Raw genomic sequence first — 19,451 nt, 5'->3', positions numbered from 1 at the left:
ATTCGTTCAACATGATATTTTTTTATTTACCTTCCAAGGCTCCACTGACCAATGCAGTATCTTCCTTTTTAATGATGCCAAACGACCATAATGCTAAACGTCCATTATGCCAAATGATTATTATACCAAATGGCTTTATGTCAAACAACTTTATGCCGAACGGCATAATGCCAAACAGGGTAGACCCCTACCATCTGCTAACAAGGCAACTGACAATTCAATTATACAAGGCAATCATCAGCACTGTTACAAATTGTGTGGTGAGTTTCAAAAATTATAAAACTCACCATACAATGTGTAACGTTTTATAACATTGCTGAAGAAACCCTAAAGAGGCCATGATATCGGGAATCCGAATGAATACAACGTCCATGTCTAATGAAACTAAAACATAATACTTTTGCATTTATTATCCACCGCGGATGGTTCATTCACATTCTTTACTAACTTAATAATAATATAGTTACAGTTACTAGTTGGTATGATTGCTAACATTACATAATTATACTGACACTGGTTACTTGGCATTAATATGTAGTAGTACGACGACGATTGCAAAAGGGAGGGTTTTGTTTTATGTAACAATGCTTGTTGGTTTGACATGAGTATTTTTCCTACAAAGAGAAGACGATCGCAGAAGCAATAAATAGTCTCGAGTATTGTGTGTTCTCAAGCGGCATAGCACTGATAGTTGTAGAAGTTATGTAGTGAAATTCAGAGTCGGAATGTCGCAAGTTGCCTTTTGATAAAAGCTCTTCAATGATTCTCCTGAAGGATTTTCTTCGATGACGTCTTGTTTAGCACCCGAATAACGCTCGCTCGGTTGGAGATGTTCTTCTTCCCATTGGAGGACTTCTTATCGATTCCCTGGTTCTCGTTGACCGACATGTTCATCATGGGGCTGCCCGCTTTGAGTCGCTGTTGCTGTTAGAACGAAACATAAGTCAATCTGAACAAGACTTCACAACGTTGATACTCACTTTACTATTGCTGCATCCCTTTTCCCGGTCCATATGTTTGTCCTTGAAGTCTAGCGATTCCTTCTTGTCGAACATCCCCAGCCCCATCGCCTTGTGTGGCGATTTGTCGATCAGTTCCTTATGGTCCACGTGACCGTCCAAGTACGCATCCGACTGGCTTCCAGCTAACTCGCCGTACTTGTCCTTGACTTCCATCTCGTACTCCATGCTGGCAGCGGCCGCCGCTCGTTTGGCAGCAGCTGCGGCCACACTTTTGCTCCCGATGTGGTAATCGTTGTGGTTAACATTTGGCATTTGCGAGATGTCCAGGATCAGGTTCTCCTTCTCCGGACGGGTGATGATGTAGTTGACGCAGATCACGGTCTGATCGCTCATGTTCTTCGTCTGGCAGACCATCGTGCAGCAGGTCTGGATCCAGAAGTAGCCGGAGTTCTTGTTCAGGATTCGGTAGAACGGGGTCAGCACTTGACCTTTTTGGATTACTGCGAAGTACGAGAAAGATCGTGAATACGATTATCTGAAATCGTTGAGGATCAACTTACGTTCACTGTGACTTTTCTTCAACTTCGGTGCATCCTGGCCGTGACAGAGCGTATAAACGCTCTTACCGTTCAGTTCGTCGGCTGTGTAGTCCAGAAAGCTGGAAATTCTGTAATAGCCAAAGGTATGTTCTTAAACGGATAACACAAACGTGATCACCCCCGCCGAAAACCTACCTGTTTTCGCAATGGATGATCGTCAGATCCAAACTGGTCCGGAACACAAACATATCGGATTCCAGTTTGATCTCGTGCAGCGAAGGCGGTGGCAGAGCGATCCCAATGCCAACCATCCCGATCACAGTTTGCTTTTCGCTATGCTCGTCCGTGGAGTTGTTCTTCTTCCGTAGGTGACACAACAGCAGGATCACCCTGTAGCCGGACGATTTGAAATGGCAACCCCGTTTCGTCAGCGTTGACTTCATCCGTACGCAGAATGCTCGATCGTCTCCCTCGTAGGTCTCTCCAGGAAGAGGTTTACTGTCCTTGACGATCTTCAGTACCGTCTTCTCCGGCGGTTCGTCCGAGTATCCACTATAGTAGTCGGAGTTCTTTTTGACGCCCAACTGTTGTTCTACCTCGGCATGATCGCCTTTGTGAATGTAATCGAAGATACTACTGCCGGTCATCTCCACCTGCGATAGACCCAGGTAGATGGAAACCGTTTCCGAGATGTACAGAAATCGTCCGTCAACACCCGTAGAAACGGCAAACCCGTCCAGCGATTGGAGGATGTGCGTTCCCAGATGTGTCTCGAACATTTCATTAAAATATTGTGGCGACGTGTAGTTCTGGAAACCGATCGGTTCCTTGTTCCACGAGGGAACCCCATTCTCGCTAAACTCCTTAAGCTTAAGGTAACTGATCGTCAGCCGGATGATGGATGCCTTGTCCAGCTGACTCGTAATAGCCGCCGGCAGCGGCAACATCTTGGCCAACTCGTAGAACTCATAGTTCTCCTTGCCGCGACGCGATCGAGCGGCGTCGCGGGATTTCTCTTTGCGCAACTCGATCAGTCCCGGTTCCACCGTCGCCAGATTGTTCGAGACGGCCGAGTTGTGCGACTGGATCGACGAGTAGGTGATCGGGCAGAAGTCCTGCCCGGACACGATCCACGAGTGGGGGAAGCCGGAGTTGGTCATGCTCAGTGCGTTGGACATGATTTGCGACGAACGGTGGAAGTTGCTGTACTCGACTTGCAGCGAGGAGAATGGGAACATAATGCTGGATAGAGAAAGAGAAGAGAATAAAGTTTTCAATTAGTGATAGAAATTGGAATCTACAAGAGTTGCTTCAAAGTTTAAGTATGGCAATTATCATGGAAGTAATCTTCTTTTTTTATTATGATTCTTCGTTTTCGTCTTCCTTTTCCTCTTTTCTTCTTTTTCTTGACATTACGTCCCCACTGGGACAGAGCCTGCTTCTTAGCTTGGTATTCAATGAGCTCTTCCACGGTTATTTACTGAGAGCTTTCTTTGCTAAAGTTGCCATTTTCGCATTCGTATACCGTGTGGCAGGTATCGAACCCAAACACCTTCAGCATGGCTCGCCGCGGACTCTAACCATTCGGCTTAGAGGTAAGCCCCATAATATCTCAAATATTTTTTTGTTGAGAAACACGAGAAAAAGAGAAATGAAATATTAAAAAAGAGAAATGAGAAATCTACCAAATTCTCGTAAGGATTCCTGAACCCTCTGAATCTTCAAGCCCAAACATCTTTAACGGTTCATACGGTCATCGGGGAATAGAAGGAATGTTAGTGTGACATCTATTGTCACTAAAGACCGAGTATACCTCTGGATCTTCTTGGTTGTCACGGGAAGGAATTTTTGGTAGTGGAAAGAATTCAGAAGTTACACAATCTGGATTCAACTTGGTAAGTGTTGCGGTTCGTGTAACCTCAATTCAAAACTTGTCCATTTGGCGCGGTAAATGGCTGGGTATGGCGTACCATTGGTACCTCGCGTACCTGCAGGAATAAAATAGACCCCTTTGTGCGGTCTTTAGCCTCTTGCCCAGCAACTCCTATCCCTATCTCCTCGTGGTACTGGCCGGGGTACGAGTAACCTTGGGGAAGATCGGGTAATCAACCCCCGGTGGGAACTTTGGTCGTATGCTGACAGGGAAGGGGGGGTTTGCTTTTGCAAACTTGGAGCGTCTGTACTCCATGTTAGGAGCGGCTCACAACAGCGTCTGTTCCCCATGTCAGGGGCGGCTGATCATCGTCCGAGTGCCAGAGAAGGACTCTAAGCTAAACTGCGCACTATGGCCCTCCGAACATTTAGGGGGAATGGTCCTCCGGAATTCGAGGGGGTTGGTGTCAGGCCCTGCAAGCCAACCGTAAAAACACATCAGCACAAGAACGTCAACGAGAGAATACGGACCGGAACAATCGGCAAAGACCACAGCGACGAAATAGGACTAGCGATTGGAAACTCGGTACGTGGAACTGTAAATCTCTCAACTTCATTGGAAGTACTCGCATACTCTCCGATGTACTGAAGACCCGCGGTTTCGACATCGTAGCGCTGCAGGAGGTGTGCTGGACAGGAGCGTTGGTGCGAACGTTTAGAGGTAATCATACCATCTACCAGAGCTGCGGCAACACACGCGAGCTGGGAACAGCTTTCATAGTGATGGGTGATATGCAAAGGCGCGTTATCGGGTGGTGGCCGATCAATGAACGAATGTGCAAGTTAAGAATCAAAGGCCTATTCTTTAACTTCAGCATAATCAACGTGCATAGCTTACACTCCGGAAGCACTGATGATGACAAGGACGCATTTTACGCGCAGCTCGAATGCGAGTACGACCGCTGCCCGAGCCACGACGTCAAGATCATCATAGGAGATTTGAACGCTCAGGTTGGCCAGAAGGAAGAGGAGTTCAGACCGACGATTGGAAAGTTCAGCGCCCACCGGCTGACGAACGAGAACGGCCTACGACTGATAGTTTTTGCCGCCTCCAAGAATATTCGTAGCACCTATTTCCAGCTCAGCCTCCCGTATCAGTACACCTGGAGATCACCTCAGCAGACAGAATCGCAAATCGACCACTTTTGATCGATGGAGGGCACTTCTCCGACATAACCGACGTCAGAACCTATCGTGGCGCTAACATTGACTCCGACCACTACCTGGTGATGGTGAAACTGCGCCCAAAACTATCCGTCATCAATGATGTACGGTACTGACGCCCGCCCCGGTACAATCTCGAGTGGCTGAAACAACCGGATGTCGCCAATGCGTACGCGCAGCATCTTGAGGCAGCGTTGCCGGAAACGCGGAAGTTCTATCAGAAGCTCAACGCATCCCGCAACGGCTTCGTGCCGCGAGCCGAGATGTGCAAGGATAAGGATGGGAGCATTCTGACGGACGAGCGTGGGGTGATCGAAAGGTGGAAGCAGCACTTCGACGAGCACCTGAATGGTGCTGAGAGCACAGGCAATGAAGGACTGGACAACGGAGGAAATGCCTTCGTCAGTACTGCGGAAGATGTAAACCAACCAGCTCCCACTTTGAGGGAGGTTAAGGATGCCATTCACCAGCTCAAGAACAATAAAGCTGCTGGTAAGGATGGTATCGGAGCTGAACTCATAAAGATGGGTCCGGAAAGGCTGGCCATTTGTCTGCACCGGCTGATAGGCACAATCTGGGAAACAGAACAGCTACCGGAGGAGTGGAAGGAAGGGGTAATATGCCCCATCTACAAGAAAGGCGACAAGTTAGATTGTGAGAACTTTCGAGCGATCACCATTCTAAATGCGGCCTACAAAGTATTATCCCAGATCATCTTCCGTCGTCTGTCACCTATAGTAAACGAGTTCGTGGGAATTCGTCAAGCCAGCTGCGTTGACGGCCGATCGACAACGGACCAGATCTTTACTGTACGGCAAATCCTCAAAAAATGTCGTGAATACCAGGTCCCAACGCATCACTTTTCATCGATTTCAAGGCGGCATACGACAGTATCGACCGCGTAGAGCTATGGAAAATCATGGACGAGAACAGCTTTCCCGGGAAGCTCACGAGACTGATAAGAGCAACGATAGAAGGTGTGCAAAATTGTGTGAAGGTTTCAGGCGAACACTCCAGTTCGTTTGGATCCCACCGGGGACTACGACAAGGTGATGGACTTTCGTGCCTGTTGTTCAATATTGCGCTAGAAGGTTATGCGGAGAGCCGGGCTTAACAGCCGGGGTACGATTTTTACGAGATCCAGTCAATTTGTTTGCTTCGCGGATGATATGGACATCGTCGGCCGAACATTTGAAAAGGTGGCAGACCTGTACACCCGCCTGAAACGCGAGGCAGCAAAAGTTGGACTGGTGGTGAATGCGGCCAAGACAAAGTACATGCTAGCTGGTGGGGCCGAGCGCGACAGGGCTCGCCTAGGTAGCAATGTTACGATAGACGGGGTTACTTTCGAGGTGGTCGACGAGTTCGTCTACCTTGGATCCTTGCTGACGGCTGACAATAACGTTAGCCGTGAAATACGGAGGCGCATCATCAGTGGAAGTCGGGCCTACTATGGCCTCCAGAAGAAGCTGCGGTCAAAAAGATTCACGCCCGCACTAAATGTACCATGTACAAAACGCTCATAAGGCCGGTAGTCCCCTATGGGCATGGAACGTGGACGATGCTCGAGGAGGACCTGCAAGCACTTGGAGTCTTCGAACGTCGGGTGCTTAGGACGATCTTTGGCGGTGTTCAGGAGAACGGTGTGTGGCGGCGGAGGATGAACCACGAGCTTGCCCAACTCTACGGCGAACCCAGTATCCAGAAGGTGGCCAAAGCTGGAAGGATACGATGGGCAGGGCATGTTGCAAGAATGACGGACAGCAACCCTGCAAAGATGGTATTCGCTTCGGATCCGGTTGGTACAAGAAGGAGTGGAGCGCAGCGGGCTAGGTGGGCGGATCAAGTGCATTTCGATTTGGCGAGCGTGGGGCAGAACCGAGGATGGAGAGATGCGGCCACAAATCGAGTATTGTGGCGAGAAATTGTTGATTCAGTGTTATCTGTTTAGATGTTAATTAAATACATGAGGGTGAGGGATTTTGGAGAAATCGTCCAATAATCTAACAGAGAATCTAGCAAGCATGTTCTTCTTCTTGACGTAACGTTCACACTAGGACAGAGCCTGCTTCTCAGCTTGTGTTTCAGGAACTTGTCCATAGCTACTAAGAACTTTGTTTGCCAAATAGGCCATTTTACACTCGTATATCGAGCGGAAAGTATTATGATATTTTATGGCCAAGGAAGTAAAGTAAACATTTATCGTGAACATACCCTGAACCGTCCGGGAATTGAACCCACTCATCTAAGCTTATTATCGATTTTTTTCTAAGTATCGATTGGCAGTATCTATTTATTTCGTAACACTTAAATTGGATTTTTTCGAGCCGCTCCTCCAGCTTTACAGAGTTGGAACGTGTATGAAAGTTTTCCAAAATTTCTATGTGTCGTAACGCTTTAGCCTACCCCTCCCCTTTCTAGTATAACAGTATTGGACAAAAGATTTGCAACTTTTTGATTTTTCATACAAAATGATCAACTTTGATAGGCTAGATCTTAGCTATTCATTAACCAATTTCAATGGAATTCTCACAGCCGTAAGACATAACTTGAATTTTAACGTATATTTCAGAATGATTTTCCAAACATGGGTACAAAAGTAATAACGGTTCGACTAAAGTGTAATTTTTGACTAAAAATTATAAACAATTGATCTGAAAATAGAAAAGCCCTACACAAAACTGTCTTTTGCAATTTTGTTCATCTTGTCTAAATCTACAACTGTGCTGAATATACCATAATTACTAGAATTTGTCAAAAAATCACATTAGACAAACCGTTATTGCTTTTGATCGTTGAAATTCGTTGTCTGAATGAAAAAGGATTGTAAAAATTTAAGTCAAATTGGCCCATTAATAACTCAGGTCTAGACTTTCAAAGTTGATCATTTTACGTAAAAAAAAATGCAAATGTATTGTCTAATGCTGTACGTAATTTGTGGACGACGCCTAGGTATTCCCTGTAGCTATTTTCAGAATGTTTCCATTGAGCTCATTTTGAGATGGCTCAAAGTAAAGATAAATCGAAGCCAATCCTCAAATCTTTAAGAGCACAGATCTGGAAAACGAGATGAACGCTTAACCTGGAAACTTGGTCGATTGGTCACTCACTTGTGATGACCAATCCATCAAATTTTCAGCGTAAATGACTATCTGGTTCTTCAGATTTGTGTTCATGAAAATATGAGGTTCTGCTTCGATGCATATTGACCTTAAGGTATTATTAGCACTTGCTAACTTTTTATGTATGAGTGAGCTCTATAGATGTTCTATCCACATCTATATTAGCTTATGAAGGAATTGCTGGAGAAATTTCTGGAAAGAAGGTCATATTGAACCGTAGGAAGCCGGATCCAAATTTTAGCACTTTTGTTTCACTTCGGCAGGGTTTTTTTTAAGCTACAATTGTTTGTATAGAAATGCATCTTAAGAAACATTCCAGGCGATTTGACCGAGAAAATCTCTCCATGTCAAAGTGAATCATTGAGTGTCCAAGAAGCTATTTACCCTAATGCAGGACTGGTAGCATGTCTCTTTTTAGAGATTTGAATAAGACGTCTACGTTCGAAATGGAAGATCTATAAAGTTTTTTTTTAACATAAATGGTTATTATTATTACCTACTTTTTCTATCAATAAACTTTGGTGCATAATTCTAGCGGCTCAGGAGAAACCTACTGAGTATCTGACGCTATTATTCTCAAGGAATTTCTTTTCTGATTCTTTTAGGCAAAACTTCAGGAATTCGTCTAGTAATTTCTTCAGCAAATACTTTCAGGAGCTCCACAAACATCTTTCCAGAAAGTCCTTTACAGATTTCGCACAAACTCTTCTAGAAATTGATCCAAATGTTCATCCAGAGATTTTTTAAGGAATAATTAAAGGACTTTATAAATAATTTGCTCCAGGATACTCAACGCAACTAGCTCCAGTTGTTCTACAGGAATAACTTAAAAAAAAAAATTCCATTCCAGAATTTTTTCCAGAGATTTTTCCACCAATTTTTCCACCGAATTCTTCAGTAGTTACTTACTCTAGCAGATCTTTCATACATGTCTACAGTTCTTACAATAAAATCCTCAGAGGTTCATTCTAGAATTTTCAAAGAAATTTGTTAGGAAATGTACCCAGGAATTCCTACAAAAAACTCTTTGAGGCCAATTTTTTTTAAAGTTTTTCCAGTCATTTTCATATGGAATTATTCTAGGAAATCTATTAGAAGCTCTTCCAAGAATTTCTCTATAAATTCGACTTGAGATTCCATATTAAACTTGTCATGATTGTTTTCTCTAACATTTCGATCACGAACTCTTCTTGCATCTTTTCCAAACATACTTTAGTAGTACTAATGTACTTTTTCAGTTCTTTTTCAAATCAAAAAATCCACCATGACTTCCTCAAGAATAAGGAAGTTTATTTATAGAGCATTTTAAGAGTTCATCAAGAATTTATTCTTTAAAGATTGCTTTAAGAATTTGTTTTAGAAATGTGTTCGCGCGCACTTTAACGGACTTTCGGACACTGCACTAATTGATCCGTTTTTACATATAAACACACAAACAGTTTATTTAACGTAATAACAAAACTACACTTTATTTCACGCGAACACAAACAGTAATTTATTGCCGTCTTATACGGCCGACTGGCGATGTGTAGATCGCGACGGATTGTTTTCAACTGCCAGCTGATTGCTGGCTGGCTGGCGATCGAGAAGCGATCGCAAGGGAATGTACATACATATAGATATCACAAAAACGAACATGAACAAGTGGGACGGACTGACCAAATGCGTGTAGCAGAAAAAGATCACCCTACCTACAGTAGTTGTGGATCGCATTTGGTCATTCACTATTCCCTTCGGTCGGGTTGTAGTGGCTGATTGATTTTGGCTTCAACAAAATGCTTCCCGGATTTTTAAAGGAATGTCTCCAATAATTTCTAAAAATGATTCTTGTCAATTTCCTGGAGACATTCCTGAAAACTTACTTTCTTGGAAAACTACTCAAAGATTTTTTATGAAGAAATCCTGAAAGTGATTTCTGAAGGTTCTGAAGGCTCGATATTTCGTATCTCGATACCAAGTTAGAGAATCATAGTAATTATTGGGAGGCACGGCTACTTCGATGGTCCCTATGATCGCATTTGCACTGGTTGTTCTATAACTCGATACCTCCCTGACTCGGTGTTCCCTTCAATATCGAGTTCTGGAGAATTGACTGTACCTTGCTGATATCTTAAAAAAATCCTGAACGAAGGAAATCCTAAAAAATCAGTGGAGGCATTACTGGAGAAATTACTGTTTGAAAAATGGGTGTTTAAAAATGAATGGTGGGATCTCGGAAGTAATTTCTAGGATCAAACTACAAAAAAAAACAGGTTGAATTCTCAAAAATAGGGGCAGAACCACTTGAGCAACTTCCATGATTCACCTTGGCATGGGATTTATTCTCGGCCCACTGCCGAAGTGAATCGAAAGTGACAAGAACATGGACATGAGCATGAACCCCACTAGACAATTAAAAATTGAAATCCTGACAAAATCATCGAAGTCAACACCTGTAGTAAACTTTGGGCAAGTACCTTAATTAGTTTGTGAAACAATTCTTGGAAAAATCTTGAAAAAAAAATGTATACAGTTACCCTTGTTGTAATATCATGAGTAATATTCGCCGCATTTTTTTTAACCATTGTGCAATGTTTGGCCAGATTTTCTGTAAAAATCTTGTTATAAAATATTGTCTGGTTCCTGTATGGTCTTTCTTTGATTCCTGTTTGGTATACTTTTAGTTCCTATTCTTTAGTCGCTACCAGTCCTGCTAATGGTTCTAAGATTCAATCAGAAGTTCGAGGAAAAAAGGTGAGAAACTCTTTTCTTCTGAAATAAGGCCAGGAATCACTAGGAAACTTCACAGGAAAATTCCAAAATATATGTTTTCAAAATAAATCATTAGAAACGGTTTGACTAATAACAGATAAGTTGGGCTAGTCAACGATCAACGCTCCGTCATCGTAATCATCGTCATCATCGAAACTTGAAAAGCAGTTTATCTGTTCAAAACTAAACATTATTCGATGAAAATGTGTTCACTGTGTTTCGGTAGGGGAACAGAATACAGTGAACACATTTTCCTGTCAATTTTCTTGATTTTGAACGAAAAAACTGCTGTTGAAAATTCCGGAATCAATGACGAATCCTGCCCCCTTAATGAAGAAAATTCCTAGTAAACCGTATAGGCCTGAGCGAAAGAAAAGAAATAAAAACTCTCACCGCTCAGCGAATACTTAACTAATACTTAATTTTTTCTCAGTTTACTCGTACATACATACATCTAGTTTCTAAAAGTGGCCAAAGGATCTCGGCCGGAGTTATTCCGATGGGTCAATCTAGAACAAATGTCGGCCAAAACCTCAAACTCTCTTTAAAATAAGTGAAATCATATATTTGACATATTTTATGCCAAGTTTAAGTATTATGGACTCTTATTTTCAAATGCTTCTAGTTTTGGACTGATAATTATAAAATACAGGTTTGGACAATACATTATTTGCAACTTTTTCAATCTTCCATGCAAAATGGTCAACTTGGGCAGGCTAGTTCTCAGTTATTTACTGACGGATTTAAATGAAATTTTCACAGCTTGACTAAAGTGAAAATTTTGACGAAACCTTATGAACGATTTATCTTAAAAAATGGAAGCTGTAAACCAAAACCATCATATGCAAATTTGTTCATATCGTGTAAATTTACAACTTTATTTTTTAATATGACAATTATTCAATTCGTAAAAAATCACTACGGTGAACTCGTGATTTGGAAAATCACTTGGAAATATATGTTGTAACTCATGTGATGTCTGAAAAACTGAGAAAATTTCATACAAATTTATCCATAAATATCTCAGATCTAACCCTGCCTCAATGCAAGTATCGTCCATTTTATCAGTTTCGGCATGATTGCCATGTCTATTGCTTTTGTCCGTTTTTTTTTTTAAAGACAATAAAAAGACAATTTACACCGTCTTCAGCACATAGGCTGCACAGGCTGAACGATCACTAACATAAGGCAACGGACAACATGAAACACCCAGTAGCCCAGCGATGAATTTTTCGTTTGGCGAAAAGTTTTCACCGACTGGAGCGGGAATCGAACCAACACCCCGTGGCACAATACGCCTAGACGACTGACGCCGCTAACCGCAAGGCTTCGAAGCCCACATACTTACTTTGACAGCAAAACCTTAGTTACTTACTTAGGTATTACAGTCGCCTCTCCACATCTCGATATCGAAGGGACCATCGAGACAAAGAAGATTAATTTAATGAACACTAGATTGAAAATTATTCCGTTACTAGGGAAATAATAAACAAACAAACTTCATTCGACTTTTCAAATTGTTCTGAACCTCTTAAATCTGGTCTAGTAACCTTTGATTATGTTCATATCGACATATGGAGTGAAAATTGGGAACATGATATCAACAGGAACACATCGAGATATGGAGATATCGAGATAAGGAGGATATTGAGATATGGAGAGAGAAATCGTATGCAGAATGAAGGGACCGAAGCAATCATCGACATAGGGAGAGATATCGAGATGTAGAACATCGAGACTGTATACCAAAATATTGTGAGCATAGGGGCCCTGAGAACCGTAGCAGTAAGCGCGCAGGTATTCAGCAAGACCAAGCTGAACTTCCCCGGGCATAAAGTATCATCATACTTGCCACACGATATACGCATGCAAAAATGATCAATCGGCAAAGAAAGTTCTCCATTAATAACTGCGAAAATGCATATAGCTTATATTTTAGCTGAGAAGCTGGCTTTCTCCCAGTTGAGACGTTATGTTAGAAAAAAAAGATAAAGAAAAAGATAAGTGCTAGTTATTCGTTCCTTCTAAGGATGCCATTCATGGCTACTATGATTGCAATGCACGTACTAGCGTGTCACAGGATTGTTATCATTCAACTAGAAATGCACTACATACACTAGACTGGCCCAGCTCAGTATGGGAGAAAAATAAAGTTGTATGATTCACGGGGCACCCCCCAGTATTATTTCTTGGGGTTAGACGAAGCCTTTCTGAAAAATTCAGCACATTTGGACGTTTTGTATGTGGCGCATTTGAATTGAAGTTAATATGGGATTTTCAGCTCAAACATATGAGCAACAGAACATCATCTACTGTTTGGCTCAGGAAAATTGATGATCGCGTTCAATTGGACCCAGAATGTCAAAAACACTACTTGATGTAATAGCGAAGAATATTGTAGAAGATTGTACCACGATCAAAATTAATAAAGTTGGTGTTTTAACTATCTGAAGTATATCATGCAACACTGCTTGTATTGCTTCAACATAGCTTGGAGGGAGCCACTAAGCGCATCATAGCCACCTATGACGCTGGGCGAGCTGAGGCACATGTCGCATACATATAAGTGACTGTACGGGAGTGCTGATCTAAGCCTAACTTTCAACAACTGAAAGAGTAATGAAAATGAGATTAAATCCAGATACAACCTTCTGCAATTATGTTCATTAGGGTATCAACTAGTGTATTTGTCATTCTGGGCTTATTTAAACGCGAACAATTAGTATACGGAACGAAACAGTGACATAGGATCAATTTTCAATATATTTGAGACTAATATCCCATACAAACTTCAAATCGAATGCGCCAGCAGGTGAAGCAACCAATTGAGTTGAAATTTTGAGAGAGCGTTTTTCTTACCCTAAGGCTCATATCTTTACAACTTTTTTGTTTAAGGGCCAGTCTAACATACGCCTTCAAACGCGTTCAATGGGGTCTATCGCAAGTTTTCGCAAAATAATATGTAGCCTACTTGAAAGGTTTTCATTTTGGCTTTCGAATGAACCTATTCTCATCGCGGGAATTCGCGGGCTACTCTTGTCCTAGGGTACTTTTATAAAAAATAATATGTTTTTGCCTAAATTTACTGTGTATAAATTTAATGAGAAATTGTATTCATTTCAAGTGTACTTTATGTAACAAATTCTCTGAAGATACCATGGCGGTTTGAACTCTATTTAAACTCATAAATAGAATTATGTATCGCCAAAATTAGTTTTCTTGAAAAATCATGTACACGGTCCACTCAAAGAGTTATATAGGGGGACACGGGAAAGTATGGACACCCTAAGGAATTTGCCTATTTTGACTGTAAAGAAATGAATATTATACTGTTATTTATGTGCAGTATGCTTTTTAGAATTCTTAAGCATTTGTTAAACATGGTTGCATAATTAGGAAAAAAATATTTTGTTTTCAAAAACAGGTTTAAAAAAAGCTTATATTTGGTAGTCGTCATCAACCTAGCGGGTCAAAGTTAACATCCCCATGGGGCAGTATGGAAAATTGTTCCGCGATCGTTCTTAAAACCTCGAAAATTGAAATACATATTCAAGAATCCATAGTGACAGGTCACTGTGCCACTGAAAACATGATTAAATTCAATTTACGATATTTTTCGTAGAGATGCTTTCAATATTGCTTCCAGGTTAGTTTTTATCAAGAATTGACGATTTTAAACCGATTTGTGGTTCCGCATCATAATCTTGCATTAAATGCTAAATATTTTTGGATAATTTTGTGTTTGAAATTATATTTCTTTCTCTTTGAAGTTTCAGCTCTACTTTGTCATCCGGTGTCCATATTACCCCAACAGTATAAGAAGTTTTCATGTAAGTTTTTGAATGTCTTAAAGTACCAGAAAAAAATCTACTATATTTTTGAATATAGCATAAATAATTGATATAGCATATATATAGCATAGATAATTGACTCTTCCGAAAGGCAACTGAAATATCGTTTGCATCGAAAGTGTAAAAGTATTCGCCTATGCATAGATACAGAGGGTGTCCATTCTGCCCCGGGTGTCCATACTGCCCCCGGTACCCCTAAAATTCAAAATTCAATGAATCTGCTCCAAACTTTGGATTTAAACCACCAATATGTTAAGGAAGCCGGGAAAAATTTTACCGTTCGGAGAAAACAACTTTGATTTTTGAGGTTTTGACTGCTATTGAACCATAGTGCACTGGGTCAGGTCGGGTGAAAAGGCTGCCATGCTTTTGTGCCCCTGGAGGTAGGCAAATTTCAACACACAGGCAGTTTCCGGAATCGGTTTTTAATGTGGCCTCTATATCAAAAATATTAAATAAAAACACATCAGTGTGATTTTTTTTGAGAAAAAATGAATTTGAATTGAATTTTCTGTTCCCCTTAGTCACATTCTCATGCGTATGTTTGCAGATTTCCCCTAAGAAATGAATCTAAATCCGTACACTTCATACAAAACGCCTACTATTTGTGTGAAGTGTACGGATTTTGAGCGTATACGGATTTCGGTCCCCCACTCTTTTGTGGAATGATTTTCATAAAAAAATTTCTACTTTGAACGCATTTGATGTTCAATTTTTGATGATTGAATGATGAATTCTAAGGCTTAATGCCACGAGAAATCATTGTAATTATAGATCATTACCTTAAATAAGAAGTAAATCTAAAACCCCACTTTATATATATTTATATGGAAGTTCATCCATTTGAATTTTAGCTTCAGGGTAGTTGTACCAATAGTGAAGGTATTACGCACGATTCAATTTCATTTAATTGTTCAAATTATTATTGTAACGGAAACTAACGAGATAAATAATTTCATCCAGTAACTCAAAGCATGCAAAATGATTCCACCATCTATTGGTACACTGTTCCTTTAGCTGTGGTCTATTTTTAATTTGTGTTCCAATAGTTGCGGTATCCGTTGTTTTCTTGCGGGATTCTCCACCACAGGAACACTTTATCGCAACCATTGGTACAAGCGGCAATATTCCAAGCATTTTAGTAGGTATATGATCGATAGGGTCCTAAAGCCCTGTACAAATTTTAGTGCCAAACGCATAAGTTTAGGCCAATGACTCATGTTTACTCAATTTTGTTAATGTTTTTCGTTTGTTTAAGTCCAAAACACATTTTTTTAATTATTTTTTAGATTTTGTCACACCCCTGGGCTTTGGGTGTATTTTGTTTTCCGTGTCCCTTCCAAAATGTCAGATAGGAACAACCCCACAAGGAGCCGCAAATCAACCCAACTTTGACATCTTTTGACGCAATTCGGCTCTTCCATGGGATAACCCAAATTTAGGTTAACTGACATTTACCTATCATTAGGTAGTTTCCGTTTGACAACAGCGAAAAAAACAACTCAGTGCAAAAAATCTACCCAGCGTTAGCTTTCGAAGTCTCCGTAGCGGGTAAAAACAACTTAACGTTATGTAAACTCGAAAGAACCCAAATTTGGCTTTTTCCATTGAACTTCGACGATGGGTCGGTGCGCCTCTCTCTGTTTTTGACAACATTGCTGTTACGAGACAGGCAAAACAACCCAACCGTAAGTAAAAATTACATGCAGTTTACCCAAATTTGAGTATAAAGTATTTATTTTTTGGGTAATCTGATTTCTCCGTGCAGTATGAAAACTGAAACCCCTGTGGTGTTTTAGTCGACTAAGCGAACGTCAAACATGATCAAAAGTGTCAAGGTTCATTTATGGACCCAATTGTAAAATTTAAGTTCAAATATGATATAACCGTTATTTGAGCGGGAATTATTGCTAAAGTAGTTGCAGTAACATGCTCTTTCGTGTTATTAGGTAAAAACAAGATTTCATTTAACATTTTAGGACCCTATTGAATGGAGTTTCATCGAGGTTTTCTTCTATTCTAGGTTTGTACAAGCTAGTCTATCCATAGGCAGTGCCAGTTCTGTTACTAATTCAATAAAAAACATAATCGGCACTACCACAATTACAAGGACACTCACAACTATTGGGTCATTTACCCTATCGGTCTACCAAACCTTCTTCGGTATAGTTCATGTTCAGAGCATTCCAAGTATTGCATCAAAAGCCCCTTCCAGGATTCCTTCTGATTTTATAAAGTCAACCCTCCATAACTCTATATTGAGCAGACAATCAAGTTAGGAAGGTATCGAGTTACAGAACACCAAACCAGTGCAACTGCGATCCAAGGGACCATCCATCGAGTTAGCCACGAACACTATTTTTTACTATGATTCTCTAACTCGTTATCGAGATACGGAATATCGAGTAAGGGAGAGTTAACTGTATTGAAATTTTATCTGAGATTGTCTCCGAAATTCAATCAGAAACATTTCTATCAAAGATTTGATTTGTAGTTTCAACGATCGCTACTGTAGTTCCATCTAATATTTCTCGATGATGTTTCAACACTTCATAGCTGAATTGTAATTCTATGGATTCCATGGCCTCTGAAAATAAGTTAATTTTCTCTATGTCAATTATTGTTTTCTGAGAAATACACTGTGCGTTATTGAAACAATTTTTCCAATAATTTATTAGAATTATCATTAGATATCCAAGTATATTTTAAAAAATCCCATCTATCCCGAAATCGATCGCGGAAAAAGATGTTCCCCCCATTCGTCATCACTCCCAGCACTGAATCGCAGTACCTACTAGGCAGTAAAACACAAATCTCGTCTCGTCTTCAGTTCAAGTGAAAGATAATGCGCACCACCAGACCGGAGGAGGTGTGCGTACAAATGGACAGTAAATAAATTTCCGTGTTTGAAATGCCAACATCGGTTTTTGGGGAACCCGCGGCAGCACTTTCTCCCGGGCGTTGTAACAAACGGCAAAAACGAGTGTCTCCATTACAAACCGGGGTGATATTCCTGGCGACATTTGTAGAACAAACTGTTCGGAGTTGCATACATTATGTTTTATGGGTTGATTTTAAGTTTGATTTTTTGGCCTACTGGATCGTTTTTCACCGTTACAAATCTTTGCATAAGGTTTTCACAGCACAAATTAATTTGTAAGAGAAATTATTCTTATTTTCACGTTGAAATTTCAAACTAATTGAAGTTTAATTACTTATGCACGAATGATTTGTTTTGTAGAAAAAAGAACATGTACAGTCAAACTTCCATGAGTCGATGCTTCACAACTCGATATTGATTCATGGAACCATACTAGGAACAAAATTTCATGGTTACTATGATGGTCCCCCGAAACAGCTTTCCAAAGGATTTCTGGTCTATGACATGCTATTTATGAGAGTCAATGGTCCCTTCAATATCGGCTGATGGAGGTTTGACTGTATTTTTTTCTTACATTGACCTATTTCGATTGCTGATTGAATAATTTTGAAATCCACATTTAAATTCACACCGCTATTCTTGCTTTTCAGTCACTTTCAAAACTGTTGAAATTAAAAACAAAATTAGAATATCACCTGATCAAAAATCACTATTGAAACAGTCACCAGCAGTCGCCCAAAAACGAAAAAGTCCGCCCTTCAGCCGCCCCGCGAAGAAGCCCCGAAACGACGATCCGTTTTTCGATGTTTGCATTTCAAACAGAAAACGCTAATAAGGCACCGCGCGACCGACCGACAGAAGAAGTGACGAAGCGATAGTCCTCGCAACTAATTACTTACGAGTTCAATTCCAGCTTGGACCGCTTCCTGTAGTGTAACCGAGGACGACACCACTCCGGGGGTCACTGAGACCTCAGAATCCGGCCCCAAATTAGGAGGACACACACGCCGTTGGGGAGTAATTTCTGATCAGAGGAACACTATGCTCTATGCTGGTTACACACTGCCGTTCAATTGCACATTTTCCCGAATTTGAAACGCGTTCAGCGCGCTGCTGTGCGAAGGAGCGAATGACGATGACGGGCTCTCTCACTGGATGGATGGTTGCTGCCGTGGTGGTGGCCATTCGATGTGGTTCAACGATTGAAGGAGAGCGCGGTTCATCCATCGAAGGAGCCATCGTCATCCTGGTTCTGCGATGCGATGGTTGGTGTTGGGCAATGAAATGAACGCCTCGTGATAAGGCGCGCGCTTTCGTTCTCTCGGCCTACTGTTGTTTTGGTTCATGCTGAATCTCGGGGAGAGAAGGTGGTTTCTGGTTGGTGATGTATTGGCACTGGTTGGCTGGTGGCAAAAGAACTGCAGCATGGTGACAAGTGGGATCGTCAGTTGAAGCATATGATGATTTGGACGGAAGCATATTCCTGTTAGAATTTTCGATACTTGTTGGAATCATCTGCTGCTGTGACTTCTTACAGCAGTTCATTTATCTGTGAATGACTTAAGAATGTTAAGATCGAATTAATAAATTATGAGGCCTGCAATACATTACAGTGCACTTGCCTTACAAGATGTAATAATAAATTGACTGACAAAAGGGGTAGTGTCGCATGAAATACATATGGAATTTCTGGAAAGAAAAACAGATGGATTTTTGAGACATCCTTGAAAAAATTGCTGATACCCGAAGGAATTCCTGCAGCCCTTGATAACATTCCTTTAACTAGGAACGTAATATCTAACGTAATACATCTCCGATAGAATTAACTTTTGAATTTGTTTATCGGCATATCGGTACCTATCCATCTAGTATTCATTGCTTTCTTCTCCATGCTCCCTCTTTCTTCGAGTAAAATAGACCGATATGCCGATAAACAAATTCAAAATATAATTATCACGGTCGATACCTTTGTACGTAAGATAGAATTAACTCAATTATTAAAAAAAATGTTGAAATTCTTTGAAGAAAGTGTTGCAACGTTTTCGTCTGAGAACTCCATCAAATTACTGCAGTTAATCGTAGAATATTGCCGGGAGTATCCTTGGCAGGATAAACTGGATAAACTCCGAACAATTACTGAGTTTATCATAGTATTAGAGAAACCGCTACGGAAAGTTTGTGAGAGAAATGTTGGGCGAATCACTTGAATCACTTTGGAAGAAATATCTCCAACTTTTTTGGAGCAATGT

At 40.9% G+C, this 19,451-nt stretch overlaps 1 protein-coding gene across 2 annotated transcripts; it reads right to left on the bottom strand.

Moving 5' to 3' along the window:
- Positions 1-374: 374 nt before the first annotated feature.
- LOC5565125 (protein trachealess) lies at positions 375-18,701 on the bottom strand. Of its 2 annotated transcripts, none has more exons than XM_021838904.1 (5): positions 18,102-18,701; positions 1,697-2,743; positions 1,523-1,629; positions 981-1,462; positions 375-924 (listed from the first exon to the last, which is right to left on the bottom strand). In XM_021838904.1, exons 2-5 carry the CDS (start codon positions 2,737-2,739, stop codon positions 757-759), a joined length of 1,800 nt encoding a protein of 599 aa, XP_021694596.1. In that variant the 5' UTR covers positions 2,740-2,743; positions 18,102-18,701; the 3' UTR covers positions 375-756. The 2 variants fall into 2 exon arrangements, with proteins under 2 accessions (XP_021694596.1, XP_021694597.1); XM_021838905.1 differs by lacking the exon at positions 18,102-18,701 and adding an exon at positions 17,898-17,997.
- Between the last annotated feature and the right edge of the window lie 750 nt (positions 18,702-19,451).

This window comes from Aedes aegypti, chromosome 1 (assembly GCF_002204515.2).
Source record: "Aedes aegypti strain LVP_AGWG chromosome 1, AaegL5.0 Primary Assembly, whole genome shotgun sequence".
Classification (NCBI taxonomy): Eukaryota; Metazoa; Arthropoda; class Insecta; order Diptera; family Culicidae; genus Aedes; species Aedes aegypti.
Note: the sequence above shows the minus strand (reverse complement) of the source record. Positions and strands in the feature narration are given on the sequence as shown.